The 18,701-nt window shown below is 41.5% G+C and overlaps 2 protein-coding genes across 3 annotated transcripts in view; one reads left to right on the top strand and one right to left on the bottom strand.

Moving 5' to 3' along the window:
* The first annotated feature begins 2,923 nt into the window (after positions 1–2,923).
* Positions 2,924–18,701, top strand: part of GTF2E2 (general transcription factor IIE subunit 2) — a 93,031-nt gene continuing 77,253 nt past the window's right edge. For both annotated transcript variants that reach the window (XM_079779282.1, XM_079779281.1), the window contains exons 1-2: positions 2,924–3,093; positions 5,344–5,513. In XM_079779282.1, coding sequence (XP_079635408.1) covers positions 5,348–5,513 — 166 coding nt within the window. In that variant the 5' untranslated portion in view covers positions 2,924–3,093; positions 5,344–5,347. The remainder of the gene's footprint in view (positions 3,094–5,343; positions 5,514–18,701) is intronic.
* Positions 10,869–12,159, bottom strand: SMIM18 (small integral membrane protein 18). The gene has a single exon (XM_079779074.1). It carries the CDS (start codon positions 11,705–11,707, stop codon positions 11,411–11,413), a length of 297 nt encoding a protein of 98 aa, XP_079635200.1. The 5' UTR covers positions 11,708–12,159; the 3' UTR covers positions 10,869–11,410.

Raw genomic sequence — 18,701 nt, 5'->3', positions numbered from 1 at the left:
ATTAGGGCTGATTAAGGGAGGGTTTCAAGTTGGGCAATGATAATAATAGTTAATATTTGGGTAAATGATGGGCAACTGAGATTTGGGAGTTTGCATTATAAATAACACTCTAATATTGGCATTAGAAGGCTTAACTGTCCAAAATCTGTTTCAACTAGCTGAGATGAGACAAGACATTGAAATAAAGGAATAATTGCCCTGGCCAATGTGGCTCAGTTGGTTGAGAGCCGCCCTGTGAGATGAAAGGTTGCCAGTTCGATTCCTGATCAGGGCATATGCCAGGGTTTCTGGCTCAATCCCTAATGGGTGGCGTGCAGGAGGCAGCCCATCAATGTTTCTCTCTCTCTCTCCCTCTTCCTCTCTCTCAAATCAATATAAACATTAAAAAAAAAAAAGAAATAAAGGAGCTCAGCCCATGTGGCTCAATGGTTGAGCATTGACCCATGAACCAGAAGGTCTCTGTTCAATTCCTGGTTAGGGCACATGCCTGGGTTACAGGCTCAATCCCCAGTGGGGGGTCGGGAGGTGCAGGAGGCAGTTGATCGATGATTCTCTCTCATCATTGATGTTTCTTTCTCTCTCTCTTTTTTTTCTTCTTTTTCTCTCTTTCTCTGAAATAAAAAACATACATTTTAAAAAAGGAGGAATAATTATGAGCATTTGGTTAAAGTACTTAAACAAGGAGGCCATTAGACTGTAGTGGCTCTAATGCCTGGTAGCTTACCTGGTAGCTTACATAAGCAAACTGAAACCTAAGCCAGAGTCAATACACTTGAATTTGAGAAAATGAAATTTAAGAACTACTAATCACAACCTACCAAGTAGGCTTCCCTAATAAGGCAATGGCTTGAGCTATAGCCAATCAAATACTTTCTTTGATTTGCTACAGAGTCTTCGCTATAAACACCTTTCCCTGAGCTCCTGTTGGTGGAGTGTTCCTAACCTTTTTTGGTTTGGGCCTGCCTGATTTTAATCTATTTTAATGCAAATAAACTTCAAAATTTTGATGTATCTCAGTCTATTTTTTAATAGTTCATTGAGTGCTTTCCATGTGTAGATCTAGTTAAAAGCATTATTCTCTAATTGCTAGGCTCCATTTTCACATGACTAGACAATGAGCATGTGTCAAAGTTTTATTTCACACAAGTGGGCATAAGATGAAGAACACTTAAATGAGAGCAGAGACTACAGAGCTTGCTATGTCAGCCACCATCACTTTGGCAGAGACTCAGGCAACCAGAAGGAGGGGAAGCTTACCAGTACTGGTATACCTTTGGGGACATTGTGGTTCCTGTTTCAGACCACTGGCGTAAAGTGAGTTTGGCAATAAAGTGAGTTGTAATCTTTTTGCCTCGTGGCGGGTCTTGGCTTCAATATGTAAAATAAGCAACACCTGTGAAGTGCAAAAACGCGAAGCGTACTAAGAAAGGGGATGCTCATGGTATGCTGTGATTAAAGGTTGTTGGCAAGGGGAGCTGGAGGTGAAGTAACTAGAAGTGGGGCATCTCTGTGATTGATTTGGGGAGCATATTTGGTTTTCTCTTATGAGTCCTGGTGCGTGTGTTGGAGTGGGTGTATGTGTGCCTAAAATAAGGAAGTTGGCAGCCTTTGAGCAAATCCTGACTATTCTGAGCTTATGGCTGCAAAGGTTGTGGCTTGGTTTCTTATGTGGGTCAGTTTTATGATCATTAACCCATTGTTAATTTGTATATTAAGTCTCTCACTCTTGGTAAGGTAGCCAGCAGAATGATAGAACTGATTCCACAAGGGTATGAGGAACTGGAATTTATATAGTCACTGGAGAATGATTAACTGAAAATTGATACAATGCTGGCTCATGTTTCTTGATTTTTAACCTTTGGGACTATTTTCTGTACTTGATGTCGGCTCCTTCTCCCCATTACACCTCATCAGGTTTTTACCAGTTAATATCTGGAGTTACTGAGTTGTAAAACCTCGGCCCTACTAAATTGTTATTCAAAGTTAAATTTCCTGAGAGTGTCAGATGAACATCAACTGGGTTTATTACAAAAACCTTCTAGAATGAAACCAATTTTAAAAAGCCACACAATCTTTTGGTTTTGTTTCCAAAATTTGAATAAAAAATTATGTATTATCTCATTTAATCTCCACAACAGTCGAATGCAATTGTGGTCGTACAGTTACTCCCCGTGGTAGTACAATTATTCCTGATGAGAAAACCAACACAGGTTGAGGAGTAACCAGTACTAAGTAATTACACGGCAGTTACAGAGTAGTTGAGCACAGGCTCTCTGCGGCTTTGGGTTGTAAGTGAGGAAAGGACAGCCACAGAGCTCGTACACACTCCAATACTGTGCATTGCAGGCTGTGGCCAAGGCCAATCTTTCTCGTCGCTTTATTTCTACCCATTTATGTTGCATCTGAATTCGAAATCCTTTTCTGAGAGAGTTCACAGGTGTGGTGGTTGAGAATTCGGAAAGGGCTTCACTCCAGGATCTGCCTTTCTAGTTGGGCTGTCTTGAGCAAGCCACTTAGCTTCCCTAGTGCTCTTGTTTCCTCACTTGCAACAGAAATAGCTGGAGCAATGGTCTTTGAAGTTTAGATGCTGGTAACAGGCATTTGACGTCAAGTCACAAAAACCTGTTAGACAATAACTTGAAAAATCATTTCTGCAAAGGAAAGATTTCCCTCTTGGTGGCTGCCACTTGCCTCGCACCCGAGCCTTTTCTCCTCCCCACCCCAGCCATCCTCCCATTGTCATGGAGACCCAGAACGCTCCGGCTGGCTGATTATCCTCCCGCGGGACCCCTCGCGGAGCCCGTGAGGACGCACGCGCGTGGTAGGCGGCGGAGGCGCCGCGGTGGCTGCCGGGATTGAGGTTTGAGCAACCTGATCCGGAAGTGGTGGGCGGGGCCTCCGGGCCGAGTCCCTCCTCCTCCGCCGCCAGTCCGCAGACCCCGGCCTGGCGGGGCAACGCTGGGTGAGCGTTCGGGCCGGCGGGGCCGCTGACTGGGAGCTGGACGCGGCAGCCACGCGGGCGCGAGTGGCTGGCCGAGGCGACAGGCGCCGGGAGGCGGCGTAGGTCGCGTGGGGGCGGCCCTCCTCGCTCAGGTAGGGGCTGCCGCCGCCGGGCGGGGGGCGCGGGTTCCGGCCTGTTGTTCCTCCGGACGCCTCCTCCGGCGGGGCGAGCGCGGTTTCCGCCCCCAGGGAGCCTGGGGCTGCCGGGCTGAGCGCGGAACACCTCCGCACCCGAGCAACTTCTTGGGAGCATTGTCTCTCGGGCCGGCGGTTTACTGAGCAAACTTTTGGGTTGGAAGGGGGGATTCGCAGTTGGGTAGCCTCGTCCTCGCCCCCAAGTTTACCTGAGCAGTAGCTGAGCGAACCAAGTGTGTGAAGTTTGGGGAACCACGGCGTCCAACCAGCTAAAGGCGGTGATGTAGATGCTCGTCCACGAACTGTTTTTTTTTTTGTGTGTTGTTTTTTTTTGTTGTTGTACGCTGCCTTTTGGAGACCTAGTTTATCATGGTTGTCTTCTGCAAAGCCTAAAGATATTTTTCGAAACGAAACGCTGCGGTGCGTTTTTCTCCCACCTCGGGGATGTGAGCAGCCCCCTCTCAGCTTGCCACCCCTTCATAACTGGGCTCTTAGGGGCCGGTGGCACCTCTCAGGCTTGGGCAGCGACGGAAGCAAGAGAGGCAGGTGGAGAGGTTGAGGAAGTCGAACGATGTATTGGAAAGAACGTGGAGTCAGGAGATTGTGACTTAATTTTGGCTTCTCGGGGTCCCTGACACGTGGACACGTGAACTCCCAGAGTTGTGGTGTGTTTTTTTTGTGTGTGTGTGTGTTTTTTTCGGTGTAATACGGGCAGGTGATGTATCCTGTCGACCACACCTGTAACACTCGACAGATTTTGAGTGGTCTCCTAAGAGGAGGAGGCTAAGTTAGGCAGGCGGAGCTTTCGTTGGTGATAGCCATGAAGCTTTCTGCTCTGGGCCTTTGAATGTGACCAGCATCACACCTTTTACAGACAGGACTTGACCGGCATTTCAGGTGTGGGGTAAGGAGTAAGAAAAGGCCCCTGGATCCGGATCGGAACCTCCTGACTCCCAAATCCAGTGCCCCTGACTCCACAATGCTGGGACAGGCCTCGAGGCGCTGAGACCTAAATCCTTGCCTTTAAGAAGCGTGCATTTGAGAACATGAAAGCATTGAGCACCTCGCTTAAAAGCAGTAAATAAATAAAATGGGACCTGGAGTGTCTTAGAGGCTTCACCGGTGTCTCAGGTGTGGGTCGTGGAGCACTGATTTAGGAGTTAGGATATTTGGGTTCTGATCCAAGTACTTCCAGCTGTTGTGACCTTAACCCTAACTCTTCACTTCGGGTTTTACATATTAAAGGAGTAATAAAATGGATACCTTTTATCTCAGCGGGCTCTGAGGATCAAATGCTATAAGCACTTAGGTCTCCTTAAACTGTAAGGCTTATTTAAGATTGCGATAAAATCATGCTTGAAAGCCTGGGTTAATCACCTGTCTTCACAAGGTGAAATAAACAGAAGCTTCTTGTTTTAGGCTTGTCTCCCCTACTTTATCACTTGTGAATTCTCCTTTCTGTTCTGACACTTTCCCTCCCCCAAGATGGTCTCTTCCTCGCCACAGCATAAGTTAATCAGTTATTTTCAGATCCAACTCAAAATAGTAATACCCAAATAACATATTTGTATATCTTGACTATTTTAAAACATTGCTTTCTCCTATTTTTCCTTACAACTTGTGGATGTAGACAGCATTCTTGATGTTGTTTCTAGAGCAGTGCTGTTCAGTGGAATTGCAGTGTAAGCTTCAAGTGTGAGTCAGACATGTAATTTACAATTTTCTAGTAGCCATGGTTTCTAAAAAATGTAGGGTAAATTAATTTTAATATTTTACTTAATCCAGTACATCTAAAATATCACATCAGTGTAGAATCAGTCTAAAATATGTCATTAGCAATATTAAAGTTCTGTTCTTTGTACTACGTCTTTTCCATCTGGAGTGTATTTTACATTTAGAGTACATCTCAACTCTAGCCCCACTCAGGTGCTCAATAGGCACATGTGGCCAGTGTCTACCATATTGGAGAGTGCAGTTCTAGAGTTGTAGAGAGCAAGTCTATTTCTCTTTACTAATGCTTAACACAGTGCTTGCCACGTAATAGGCATTAATTAAAGGTTTTTGAATGAATGAGTGAGTACAAATGCTAGACAACTAGTAACAAGATAATTTTGTTTGGGAAGTAACTCTTGGTGAGACTTACAAATTTAGCATATAGGTTTGAGTGACTGGAATCTGTATTAAAGGTGCTTATTTTTATCTTTGCAGCATTATGGATCCAAGCCTGTTGAGAGAAAGGGAGCTGTTCAGAAAACGAGCTCTTACCACTCCTGTAGTAGAAAAACGTTCAGTATCTTCTGAGTCATCAACATCATCATCGAAGAAGAAGAAAGCAAAACTAGAACATGGAGGGTCATCAGGCTCTAAACAAAATTCAGGTTAGTAAAGTTGACTAGTTAGTTTTTATTTTTCAGAAAACCATTTAGTAATGGCAAGTTCATTTTTCAGTTCAACATTCATATTGATTGTTGGGCACTTTAAGTAGAAAGGATGTAATGATGAGAGAATTTTTTGCTTTTAAGATGTTAAGTCTTGTGTTGTAGTTAGAATTTAGGTTATTTTTATTTTTATTTTTTAAAATATATTTTTATTGATTTCAGAGAGAAAGGGAGAGGGAGATAGAAACATCAATGATGAGAGGGAATCATTGATCAGCTGCCTCCTGCACGCCCCACACTGGGGATCATGCCTGTAACCTGGGCAAGTGTCTGGACCAGGACTTGAACCATGACCTCCTGATTCATAGGTTCAACCTCCTGATTCAACCACTGAGCCATGCCAGCCAGGCAGCAAAATCCAATTTTAGAACATTTCCATCACCACCAAAAGATCCCTTGTGCCCATTTGCAGTTGTTCCTTATTTCCACCCCAGCCCCAGATAACCAATAATCTACTTTCTGTCTCTATGTATTTGCCTTTTCTGAATATTTCATATATGTGAAATTGGACAATATGTGGTCCTTAGTGTGGGGCTTCTTTTTTACTTAGCATCTCTTAGACTAAAGGACACTAACTTGATTATTTGATAACAATAGTATATTACATTAATTGATTTTTATATGTTAAAACAACCTTGAATTCTTGGAAAAAAATCCTTCTTGGTCATAGTATACGTATAATCCTTTTTATTTGTTGTGGAATTCAGTTTGCTGTATTTTGTCCAGAATTCTATCCATGTTGTAGCATGGAATAGGACTTCATTCCATTTTATTGCTGAAGAGTATTCCATTATAGGGATATACCACAATTTGTTTATCCATGCACCAGTTAATAGACATTTTTGTAAACTTTTTTTTTTAAAATATATTTTTATTGGTTTCAGAGAGGAAGGGAGAGGGAGAGAGAGATAGAAACATCAATGATGAGAGAGAATCATTGATCAGCTGCCTCCTGCATGCCCCCTACTGGGGATCGAGTTCACAACCTAGGCATGTGCCCTTGACTGGAATCGAACCTGGGACCTTTCTTTCTTTCTTTTTTTTTTTCCTAAATATATTCTACCGATTTCTACAGAGAGGAAGGGAAAGGGATAGAGAGCTAGAAACATCAATGAGAGAGAAACATCAATCAGCTGCCTCCCGCACACCCCCCACCGGGGATGTGCCCACAACCAAGGCACGTCCTCTTGACCGGAATCGAACCTGGGACTTCTCAGTCTGCAGGACGACGCTCTATCCACTGAGCCAAACCGGCCAGGGCGAACCTGGGACCTTTCAATCTGCAGGCCGATGCTCTATCCACTGAGCCAAGCCGGCTAGTTAATAGACATTTTATATTCCTTCCACTCTTTGACTACTATGAATAGTGCTGCTTTTTTTTTTTTTTATATATATATTTTATTGATTTTTTACAGAGAGGAAAGGAGAGGGATAGAGAGTTAGAAACATCGACCAGCTGCCTCCTGCACACCCCCCACGGGGGATGTGCCCGCAACCAAGGTACATGCCCTTGACCGGAATCGAACCCGGGACCCTTCAGTCCGCAGGCCGACGCTCCATCCACTGAGCCAAACCGGTTTCGGCAATAGTGCTGCTTTGAACATTTATGGATAAGTCTTTGTATGGACATCTTTTTATTTTATTTTTTCCTTGTAAAGAGACCTAAGAGTAGAATTTCTGGGTCATGTGGTAACTTTATATTTAACTTTTTAAGAAACTACCAAAATGGTCATACCGTTATACATTCTCACCATTAATGTATGAAGGTTCCATTCTTTTCTAATTCTTGCCAAGACTTGTTATTCCTGTCTTTCTGATCATATTCTAGTGGATATAAAATGGTATTTTGGTTTTAATATGCAGTTCTCTAATGATTAATGATGTGGGATGTCATCTCATGTGCTTATTTGACCATTCATGTATCTTTTTTGGTGAAATGTCTGTTCACATTTTTTGCCCACTAGAAAAATATTGGGTTGTTTTCTTACTATGGATTTGTAAGAGTTCTTTATATATTCTGGGCACAGTTTCTCGATCCAATTTCTTATCACTTGTGCTCTTGGTGTCATATCTAAGAAATCTTTACCTAATGCAAGGTCATGAAAATTTACTGTTTTCTTCTAAGAGTTTTATAATTGTTTTTTTAAAAAATATATCTTTTATTGATTTCAGAGAGGAAGGGAGAGGGAGAGAGAAATAGAAACATCAGCAATAAGAGAGAATCATTGATTGGCTGTCTCCTGCATACCCCCTACAGGGGATCAAGCTTGTAACCCAGGCAAATGCCCTGACCCAGAATTGAGCCATGACCTCTTGTTTCATAGGTTGATTTTCAACCACTGAGCCACACTGGCTGGATGAATTGATTACTTGTTTGCTATTGTAATCTAGACCCTCAGACATAGAAGCATTCAATACTTATTTGTGGAATGACTAAATTACAGGGTAAGGTAGGGAAAAGTTGATAGTGTACATCTATACTAATAAAAGGGTAATAGGCAAATTGGTCAAGATGCCCTCACAGTAACAACCAAACAGCAGGCTGCATGGGGCAACCAGGCTGGCAGGGGGGTTAGTGAGGGACGACCAAACGACTGAACAGCAGGCTGTGTGGGGCGACCAGGCCGGCCGAGGGGGGCAGTTGGGGCGACCAGGCTGGCAGGGGGGCAGCTGGGGGTGATCAGGCTGGCAGGGGGAGCAGTTGGGGGCGACCAGGCTGGCAGGAGGGGGCAGTTGGGGGTGATCAGGCCGGCAGGCAGAGGCGGTTAGGAGTGATCAGGCTAGCGGGGGCGGGGGCAGTTAGGGCCAATCAGGCAGGCAGGCAGGCAGGTGAGCAATTAGGAGCCAGTGGTCCTGGATTGTGAGAGGGATGTCCAACTGCCGGTTTAGGCACGATCCCCGGGATCGGGCCTAAACCGGCAGTCAGACATCCCCTGAGGGGTCCTGGATTGGAGAGGGTGCAGGCTGGGCTGAGGGGACTCCCCACCCCCGTGATGAATTTTGTGCTCTGGGCCTCTAGTTATCAAATAATCTAGTTGAACCTATATGCTTTCCATCTATGGCAAGGACCCAAAATTTACTGTTTATGGAAATGTGGTTTTAACAGTGCTCAGAATAGTTCCTGACTACCAAAGTATTTTGAATACCTAGATTTCATGAATCCTTTGAAAACTGGCTATGTTACTAATGTTAGAAAATAGATAAAAAATATTTTGTGGAAAAGCTATTTCAGATTGGCAGTTAGGCTTCTCTAAATTGAAAATGACAGAGATTTATTTTTCACTTTATAAAGCAAATATTTTCTATTTTGTCATAATTTTCAGTAACTTCTTAATAATCTGTTAAGTTAATGTGCCACACATTTAAGCTGTTATTTCCAATTTTTTGTTATTTTCAGTAATGCTATTATAAACATCTTTGTATTTTGAGCTTTTTTTTTTCTTTTGAACTAATTTCTCAATAAATTTTCAGGAGTGGCATTTCTGCCCTAAAGGCATGGGCAGTAGCAAAATAGTATTAGGGTTATCCTATATAATAAAAGCCTAATATGTTAAGCATTTGTTCGACCAGTTGCTATGGGGTGCGCTGACCACCAGGGGGCAGACACTCCTACTGGTACGTTAGCTTGCTGCTGGGGTCTGGCTGATGGGGACTGGGTAAGATGGGCTGGACATGCCCTGGAGCCCTCCTGCGGTCCCTCCTAGGCCCCGATCGTGCACCAGTGGGGTCCCTCGGGCTGGCCTGCGAGGATTGGTCTGAAACCGCAGTCTGACATCCCCTGAGGGGTCCTGGATTGCGAGAGGGTGCAGGCCAGGCCGAGGGACCGTGCACCGGGCCTCTAGTAAAATATAATATCTGCATAGTCATTGGAATTCCAAGAAATAAAACTGCCGTATTTCTTAATAAGTGTTGAGTGATCCTATCTTTTGACTTTTATTTTACAATCTTTTCTACATTGGGTATCTTAGCCCTTGAGAGTGGGAATATGAGAAGCAAACTGAAAGCACAAGCTGAAGAAATGCAGTTTAGGGGGTGTAGTAGTAATTCTTAGCTTGAAGATAACGTGACCCTTCTTAGACCTTGCATTTCAACAGTTAGTCCACGTTAAAAAAAGTTTTTATTTTTAGAAAGAGGAAGGGAGAAGGATAGAAAGATAGAAACATCAATAAGAGAGGAACATCATTGATCGGCTGCCTCCTGCACACCTCCTACTGGGGATTGACCTGCAACCTGGGCATGTGTCCTCACTGGGAATTGAACCAGCAACCTCTTGGTTCCTGGGTTGATGCTCAACCACTAAGCCACACTGGCTGGGCAACAGTTATTCCCATTTAATAAATTTTTAAAAAAAATATATTTTATTGATCTTTTACAGAGAGGAAGGGAGAGGGATAGAGAGTTAGAAACATTGATGGGAGAGAAACATCAATCAGCTGTCTCCTGCACACCTCCTACTGGGGATGTGCCCGCAACCAAGGTACATGCCCTTGACCGGAATCGAGCCTGGACCTTTTAGTCTGCAGGCCGATGCTCTATCCACTGAGCAAAACAGTTAGGGCCATTTAATAAAATTTTTATGCAAGTATACTTGGGATCTTTCTGAATATTTTGAGATTTTTGTTATAGTAATCCTACATAAAAAATAAAGTCTTTCAAAATGTGTAAGTTGTCTTCAATAAACTAGAAAATACTGCTTTTTAATAAGTAGGGACTTTAAAGTGGAAGTATTTTTATTACCAAAATACATGTAGATGTAGTACTCTCTTAAAAAAAAAATCTTTTTGTTGAGATTATTACAGAATAGAGGACAATGCATGAAATTCTTGCAAGAGTAGGCCTTCCTTTCCCTGGCTGCCAGCACTGGCTTCCCTCTGGCACCTGGGACCTGGGTTTTCCTTTGGCTGCCGCCACCCGGGACCCACACCCAGGACCCGGGCTTCCCTCGCAGAGGGAGGCCCTGCCCACCCGCCGCAGCTCGCCAGTCAGTGGCCTGGGCCTCCCTCTGTGGGGTGATCATGGGGCAATGGCCGGGCCCCCAACCAGTTGTATCGCACCACCTTGGCTGGCCTGGTGCCAGTGAGTGTCATAGCGTGGTCCTGGATGGTCGTCCTGATGTTTGACCATTAGGTTGATTTCCATATTATGCTTTTATTATATAGGATATGATGTCCCCCTTTTTTCCCCATTGCTCCCCTCTATTTTTTAAATTGATTTTTAGAGAGGAGGAGGGAGGGAGGGAGGGAAGGAGGGAGGGAGGGAGGGAAGGAGGGAGGGAGGGAGGGAAGGAGGGAGGGAGGGAGGGAGGGAGGGAGAGAGAAAGAGAAAGAGAGAGAAAGAAAGAAACAGAAACATTGTTCAGTTGCCTCTTGTATGCACCCCCATCTGGGATCAAACCCACAACCTGCTTATGTGCCCTGACCAGGAGTCAAACCCATGTGACCCTTTGGTGCACAGGAAGACACTCCAACCAACTGAGCCACACTGGTCAGGGCATAGTACTCTCTTTGTTAGTCCACATAATTTGTTTAGGTATAAGTTGCTTTGGCATCATTAGCCTTGCTTATATTTTCCAGTTTTCCTTTTGCTGCTTAATATTGAATTCTAGGAATCTTTTATCTAGTTTTCAAAGTGTCATTTTAAAGAGATTGGTAAATTGTTCACATTTATGAAGTTTTACTGTATGTTTAATCAAAGGGATACACACACACAGTACATATTTAACTTGTCTTTCCCTTCTAAAGTCAGTCAATTTTATAATAACAGTTGGTCTCAAAGTTTTTTTCTCTGAAGTTGAAGGCTGTTTTCAGAGATTTTGCTCATCTTATGTAGAGTGACTGCTAGACCACTTCAGTTTCACGTTTTCTGATGTTGTCCATCATGCTTCTAAGAGGGTTAGGTTCACTTTTCAAGTCTTTCACCGTTTTGTTTTTTACACAGCAGCAGCAGTCAAGCACTTCATAAAGGAAAGCCAGCACAACTAAAGATACCACTGTAAATATAAATAAAAGCAGAATGACAAAGCAGGCAGTGTTCCAGTTATCATGGAAAGGGTAAATTTTTTGAACTTGAAAACCAAGGTACTGATAAACAGATGTAGTGGTTTCATTCCATAGGCTGGAGCTCAGGGAGGCCATTCTTAGGATTCCACTTCTTGTATTCTTTTGAATCTATAAAAAGATAGAAAATGAATATATGTAACCAGACTCTACCGATTTATTAATCCAAATCTCAGTGCTAAGATTTGTTAATAAATTTATATAGGCAATTTGAGTGTTCCTTTTCTGCCAGAATTAATGCCTGAATGGTATTAATTTAATAAATAAATTTAAAAACACATTTAATGGTATTAATTTTTTTAAAATGTGCTTTTATTGATTTTAGAGAGGAAGGAAGAAGGAGAGAGGGATAGATACATTAATGATGAGAGAGAATCATTGATAGGTTGCCTCCTGCACATCCCCTAATGGGGATCGAGCCTGAAACCGGGAATGTGTCTTGATTGGCAATCGAACTGTGACTTCCTGGTTCAACACTCAACCACTGAGCCACAATGGCTGGGCTAATTTTTTCTGTATCAATGCCATTGTAGTCTGTAAACCATACTATACAGTATATTTCTGTGTATATTATTTGTTAAACAAGTATGTACGTTTAATATTCACACACAGAAATTAACTGGTAATGGAAGGGAAAAAAGGCAACTGAATTGGTTTAAAGTTTGACTAAAAAAGTGGTCAGGAATTCTTTGCATTTTAAGGTTATGTTCTTCAAAATGCCCTTGTGAATCCTCTCACCTTCTTAGTTCTGTGTATTTTTGGCTCCTATTTCCACTCTTAAACTTTGAGGACAGGGACCTGAATCAGGGAACAGTGGCTGAGTGAAAAATAGTAGAGAAAGAAAAGTCAAATTAAGTTGCCTATGAAGAAATTAAAATCTTCGGGTTTTTTTGTGTCTAAATGTTTCATGTGCCTAAATGACCTATAGATATATTTTTAAAGACAGGCAAATTAAATGCCCCAAAGTTACCATTTATTGAATTATTCCATTTCACAAAATTAGCTAGTGAGTTCAAGTTTCAGTATTCTTGCATTAACTTTTGCTCTTGTTGACCTGAGACTTGTTGCCCTGATTTGAGAGTGTTAAAGATTAAATAGTGACTTAAGCCGAAACCGGTTAGGCTCAGTGGATAGAGCGTTGGTCTGTGGACTGAAGGGTCCCAGGTTCAATTCTGGTCAGGGGCATATACCTTGGTTGCGGGCAGATCCCCGGTGGGGGGTGTGCAGGAGGCAGCTGGTCGATGTTTCTAGCTCTCTATCCCTCTCCCTTCCTCTCTGTAAAAAATCAATAAAATATATAAAAAAAAATAAAATTAAAAGTGACTTAAAACCTAAAACCATCCTATATAATAAAAGGCTAATATGCAAATTGACCGTAATGACAGAATGACCAGAATGACAGCTCGACCAGTCACTGTGAGGCACACTGACCTCCTCTGGGTCCCTTTCCCTGGCTGGCAGGCTCCAATTGCCTGATGGTGAATGGGGAAATGGGAGGGGGGGGGTGGCGGGGCCAGCTGCCAGCAGTCGGGGAAGATGGCCCTGATCGCAGGCCAGGCCTAGGGACTGTATCCGTGCACGAATTTCGTGCACCAGGCCTCTAGTCTATATATATAAAAGGCTAAGTGACTGTCCGACCGGTAGCTATGATGCGCAATGACCACCAGGGGCCAGACGTTCAATGCAGGAGGTGCCGAGCTGCAGTTACTTGGCAGCGGCGGTTCTCGAGTGACGCACCCTGGAACCAGAGAGGAGGGAGTCCGATTCTGGGGTGCGTCACCCGAGAACCGCCCTCTAGCAACCCGGGACCCTTCGGGGGATGTTGGAGAGGCGGTTTTGGCCTGATCCCCGCAAGCCAGGCCGAGGGCCCCACCCTCCAGAGGGACCCTGCTCACTCCACAGACGCCCTTCGAGACGCGGCGCCACCTCAGGTGCGGCTAGCTGAGAAGGGACTACAGGAGGTTGGCTCCAGGGTGTGTTCAGCCCATCTCACCCAGTCCTGCTCCGCTGGCCACTTTCTAATTACTTTCCTTTCAATGTGCATGAATCCATGCACTGGGGCACTAGTAACAATATAATTCCTTTAGATTTCTTTGTTTTCTTTATAGATACACTTTTAAAACTTTGGGCTTGATAAATTGCTATCTTCTAAGCTGCTTGTTTTCTTAAGTCAGATTTGCTTGGCAAATCCCTTCACCTCTCTGGATGGACTTGGTTCCTTCCATTCTTCTTTTGTGTGTTTTGAAGGTTAAGTTGATGATCTGAGGCCAAAAGTAAAGGCTTCAATTTATTTTTCTTTTTGGATTTAAGAGTTCTTCAGTATTTTTTTGCTTTTTGTAAAATATATTTGATTGACTTCAGAGAGGAAGGGAGAGTGAGAGTGAGAGAGAAACATCAATGATGAGAGAGAACTTTTGATCCGGCTGCCTCCTGTATGCCCCACACCGGGGGATCAAACCCTCAATCTGGGCATGTGCTCTGACCGGGAATCGAACTGTGACCTCCTGGTTCATAGGTTGACTTTCAACCACTGAGCCGCGCTGTCTGGGCAAGAATTCTTCAGTTTTATGATGCTTGGGACCCTTCATCTTGAATTGAAGGATAACAGACTAATATACAAATTTGAATCAATTGCTTCGATTAGTTCTGGGACATACAAAAATACGTTGTCTATAACCCAGTATGTATTACGTTACATTATTTTCAAACTATATCTGGATATCTAGCCTTTCAAAGTTACCCTCTTCTAGCCTTTGAATTTTTTTTCTTCTGAGCATGTTGTGTTTTTAAAAAAATATGTTTATTGATTTGAGAGAGAGAAAAACATCAAAGTGAGAGAGAAACATCGATTGGTTGCCTTCCACATGCATCCCAACTGAGGATCAAACCCGAAACCTGGGGATGTGCCCTGACCAGGAATCGAACCAGTGACCTTTTGGTGCATGGAAAAACGCTCACCCAACTGAGCCACACCAGCCAGGGCCAGAGCATGTTCTTAGAGAAAGCAGGGTTGCAATGTTGACAGCTCCAAGGAGCACCAATCATATTGTATTGTGGGGTGCCGTTCACATAGAGTTATATAATGTAGGTTTCCTGATAGGCTACCTCTCTAACCTTTGCATTATTGCTGCCTCTGATTCTAATCATCATGCACACAAATACTCAAGTAACCACAGAAACAGACTCAAATGGAAACAAAAGTTAAGTCCTTTCTGACCCAGTCTTTCATGACACACACACACCCCTAAAAAAAGTTCAGCTTTCTTTAAGATTTTTAGCACTACTAAAATGCAGATATTCCTGGGAGGGGTAACACACATTGTTAGTTATTTTTACTTCAGTATGAATGAGTTTTAGGCCCTTTTTGAAAAGCAGAGCAAATAGAGGAGAGGGAAAGGAAGAATAGTAGGTCCTTGTGCCACTTATATGGGTAGATAGAATAGGAAAAATTACCTAAGGGTCTATCTAATAATTTTACTTGTGCTAACCAACCTGGGACCTTTCCAGTATTGATGAAAGTATTTCTTAGATTTTTGGTTAAGGCCTTTCAGGTTGATTCCTTTTTAATCTCTGGGGAAAATAATTTTTTTTGAGGGGTTTCTAAACAATGATAAGGAGGGAGGAGAAAGAGTGAAGCAATTTCCACATTATGCACCTCAAATTAGTTTAATCTACCTTATTAATTGACTTTATGTTAATTTAAAGTGTTAGTATGCTATTGATTTCAGAAATATCATAGCAATTAAAAAAAAATCGAAAAGTTTTACCCAGAATCCTATCTCCCGAATATATCAAACTTTTAATTTTTTTCTTTTCTCCTAGAAATTGGCTATATAAATCTATAACTCATACCTGGTTGAAATTATTACTTTGTATTTTAATTTATTATGAATAGGCCTTTTTAAAATTTGTTTTGACTTTAAAACTGGGGAGAATTTGTAAAGACTAATATAAGTTACTATTTCAAAATGAGATTTAAAAATGATTAGAAAGTTGGTTTAAGGAGCTTTATACTCTGTTTATTTTTGAGGTATAAATTAATTGCTTAAATTTTTTTCAGGCCCTTTCTCCCGTAAATAAATAGAGGGAGGGAGAGTGGGAAAAGGGGAGGAGAGAAAGTAGGGGCAGGCAGGCAAACAGATACACAACTAAATTTAATTATTTGAAATTAACTTGTACCCATTTATGAACTATTCTTATAGTTAAAATTAATATAGAATATATCCACCCAATTGAATATTATTCATGAATAAGGTAATTGTGTGGAGATAAGGAAAGATTTTTAGGATATGTTGTTAAGTGAAAAGAGCGAGGTACAGTACAGCATGTATAGGAAAGGGGGAAATATATTTTTATTTGCTTGTATCTGCACAAAAATCTCGAATATACAAAGTGATTACTTGTGGGCTTAGATGGACAGTAGTTTTGGGGGACAGGGGTGTGTGTGAGATTTCTCAAGATATAGCTTGTTACATTCTTCTGGTTTTTTAAAAATATATTTTGATTGATTTCAGAGAGGGAGAGAGAGATAGAAACATCAGTGATGAGAGAGAATCATTGATTGACAGCCTCCTGCATGCCCCACACTGGGGATCAATTCTGCAACCTGGGCATGTGCCTTGACTGGGAGTTGAACCGTGTTCTTGGTTCATACTACTCAACCACTGAGCCACACCAACTGGACACTCTTTTAGTTTTTGAACCATTTGACTATATTACTGATTCAAAACCCAAATAAATATATTTTAAAAGTATTCCTTGCCTTTGACTTTTAAAAATCTACTGTGTTGTATATCTACTTAGTATATTTATTGAGATTTCTGGATTTTAAGAAATTAGGATTATCAAACACTGTCATTTTTTTTTTTTAATCCTTACCCAAGGATATTTTTCCATTGATTTTAGAGAGAGTGGAAGAAAGATGGAAAGACAGAGAGAAACATCGATGTGAGAGAAACGCATCGATTGATTGCCTCCTGCTCGAGTCCTGACCAAGGCCCAGGCTGGGGAGGAGCCCGCAACTGAGGTACGTGCCCTTGACTGGAATCAAACCCAGGACCCTTCGGTCCACAGGCTGACGATCTCTCCATTGAGCCAAACCAGCTAGGGCAAACACTGTCATTTTGATTAGACTGCATACCTTATTCATACAGTTATGCTTATCATAATGCTTGTAATAATACAGTGGAGAGCAGTGTATGCCATCTCCCAGGGCATTGTAAGCTTTGCTAGAAGCATCTAAACAGTTTTAAGAAAGAGTATGTACATGTCAGGATTATGTTACAAATGATGACAGTGTGCCTCATGTAAGTGCATTGATAACTGATGAGCAGCTTAAAACACTCACTTTCTAGTTAGCTTCTGGGCATAGCTGAAAATAGTAAACCCTTATAACCCATATAATACGGAATCATTTTTCGCCTTATATTTCATGTGATTTATTCCCCCCCCCCTAAAGTACAGTAGAGCTCTAGTAATTTTTTGTGTTAAATTTAGGGTAAAATGAATTTACTTTGGATTGGACAAAACTAGACATGCAAAAAGATATTGGCCATTAGGATTTTTTTTATATCCTGAGACTATATTTTTGAAACTAAAATGTAAATTTATATCAAGCAAATGCTGTAAACATGCCTTTTGAAAAGTAAGAGAAAATGGCAAAAAAACAAGACAAAGAAAAGTCTACTTTTTTGCATCTCCTCTAGCCCCTTTAAAATTTTATTACAGCCCTAGCTAGTTTGGCTCAGTGGATAGAACACTGGCCTGTGGACTAAAGGGTCCCAGGTTTGATTCTGGTCAAGGGTACCTGCCTGGTTGTGGGCTCAATCCTCAGTACGGGGGCATGCAGGAGGCAGCCGATCAATGATTCTCTTTCATCATTGATGTTTGTCTCTCTCTCCCTCTCTCTTCCTCTCAGAAATCAGTAAAAATATATTAAAACAATAAAGTAAAATTTCATTACAGGAATGGGGAAGTGTTAAGGTAAATACCATATACTTATTTAGTTTGTTATTTTTGAAACAATTACCTTCACCTATTTTTCCTCCAATTTCAAATGGTTCTAGTGAAATAATTTATGGGGCTAAGACTAGGAACTGTTTTGAAATCTTGAATTGCCAAATCAGAATAAATTTATGCTTTTGCTGTATTTATGGTAAAAGCCCTTGAATTGAATTTTCTAGTGCCTTTTAAGCATGTCACTTTGAAATATGATCAATTAATAATAATGGCCTTTACAAATAGAGCAATGCACTTAGCCCTGGAACTCTCTGAGACAGGCCATGTGCCTCCATCTGTGCTAACTAGAGATGTGTTATGTGTTACCAGGGAAATGTAGGCTGATTATGGTTTTAAAACAATGTAGGTGGTAGGGGTTTTGGTTTACAATTTACCTGACATTTGAGTTACAAGTTAACTTTTTTTTTTTTTTTTTTTTCAAAGTAGTTTTTATTTTATCTGAGACTCTTTTTGGGTACCTATACTTTGTATGGCAAACAGGAATGTTTTCTAGGTAATGAACCCCATTGTGCTAAACCTGGAGAGATCTAATATCTTCTTATAGCAACCTTTGTCTTTGTAAGGGACACTTATATTAGCTATATGCAGCTAAGAAACAAAACAAATAAAAACTGAAAAAAAAGTTCTTTAAATAGATTTACCAGCCAAGAAAAGGGCAGAAGTTGGATCTTTAGGTCATCATTTATAGGTAATATCTTTGAACTCTAGCATCTACTAAATAATGATGTTTTCATGCTTGAATATTATAAAATTAGAAATTTGGTCAGCAGTTGCTACTGATTTTTAGTAGACATGAATGGTTAATCTGAGCCATGAAAGTAATTTTAGTACCTTGAAAGGTATTATACTATCCTACCTTAACCAGTTCTTAGGACATATTTTTATTTCTAAATGCAGTGAATTAATAAGACTTACCCCTTATTTATTGTGAGGGTCAATTTGAGAATAACTTTAACATTGAAGTTACTGTGTTATCTTTTTGTGGCATATGCAAAAATGAAAGGCTATTTCAAAAAGGTTTCCATTTAAAAATAGCATGACTTGAACATTGCAG

The sequence above is a fragment of the Cnephaeus nilssonii genome, assembly GCF_951640355.1.
Source record: "Cnephaeus nilssonii genome assembly, chromosome: 8".
NCBI lineage: Eukaryota > Metazoa > Chordata > Mammalia > Chiroptera > Vespertilionidae > Cnephaeus > Cnephaeus nilssonii.
This window is presented reverse-complemented; position numbering and strand designations above follow the sequence as displayed.

Excerpts from the sequence above, each read along its gene's own strand:
- SMIM18 (XM_079779074.1), bottom strand. The coding sequence starts at position 11,707 with ATGGCCTCCCTGAGCTCCAGCCTATGGAATGAAACCACTACATCTGTT.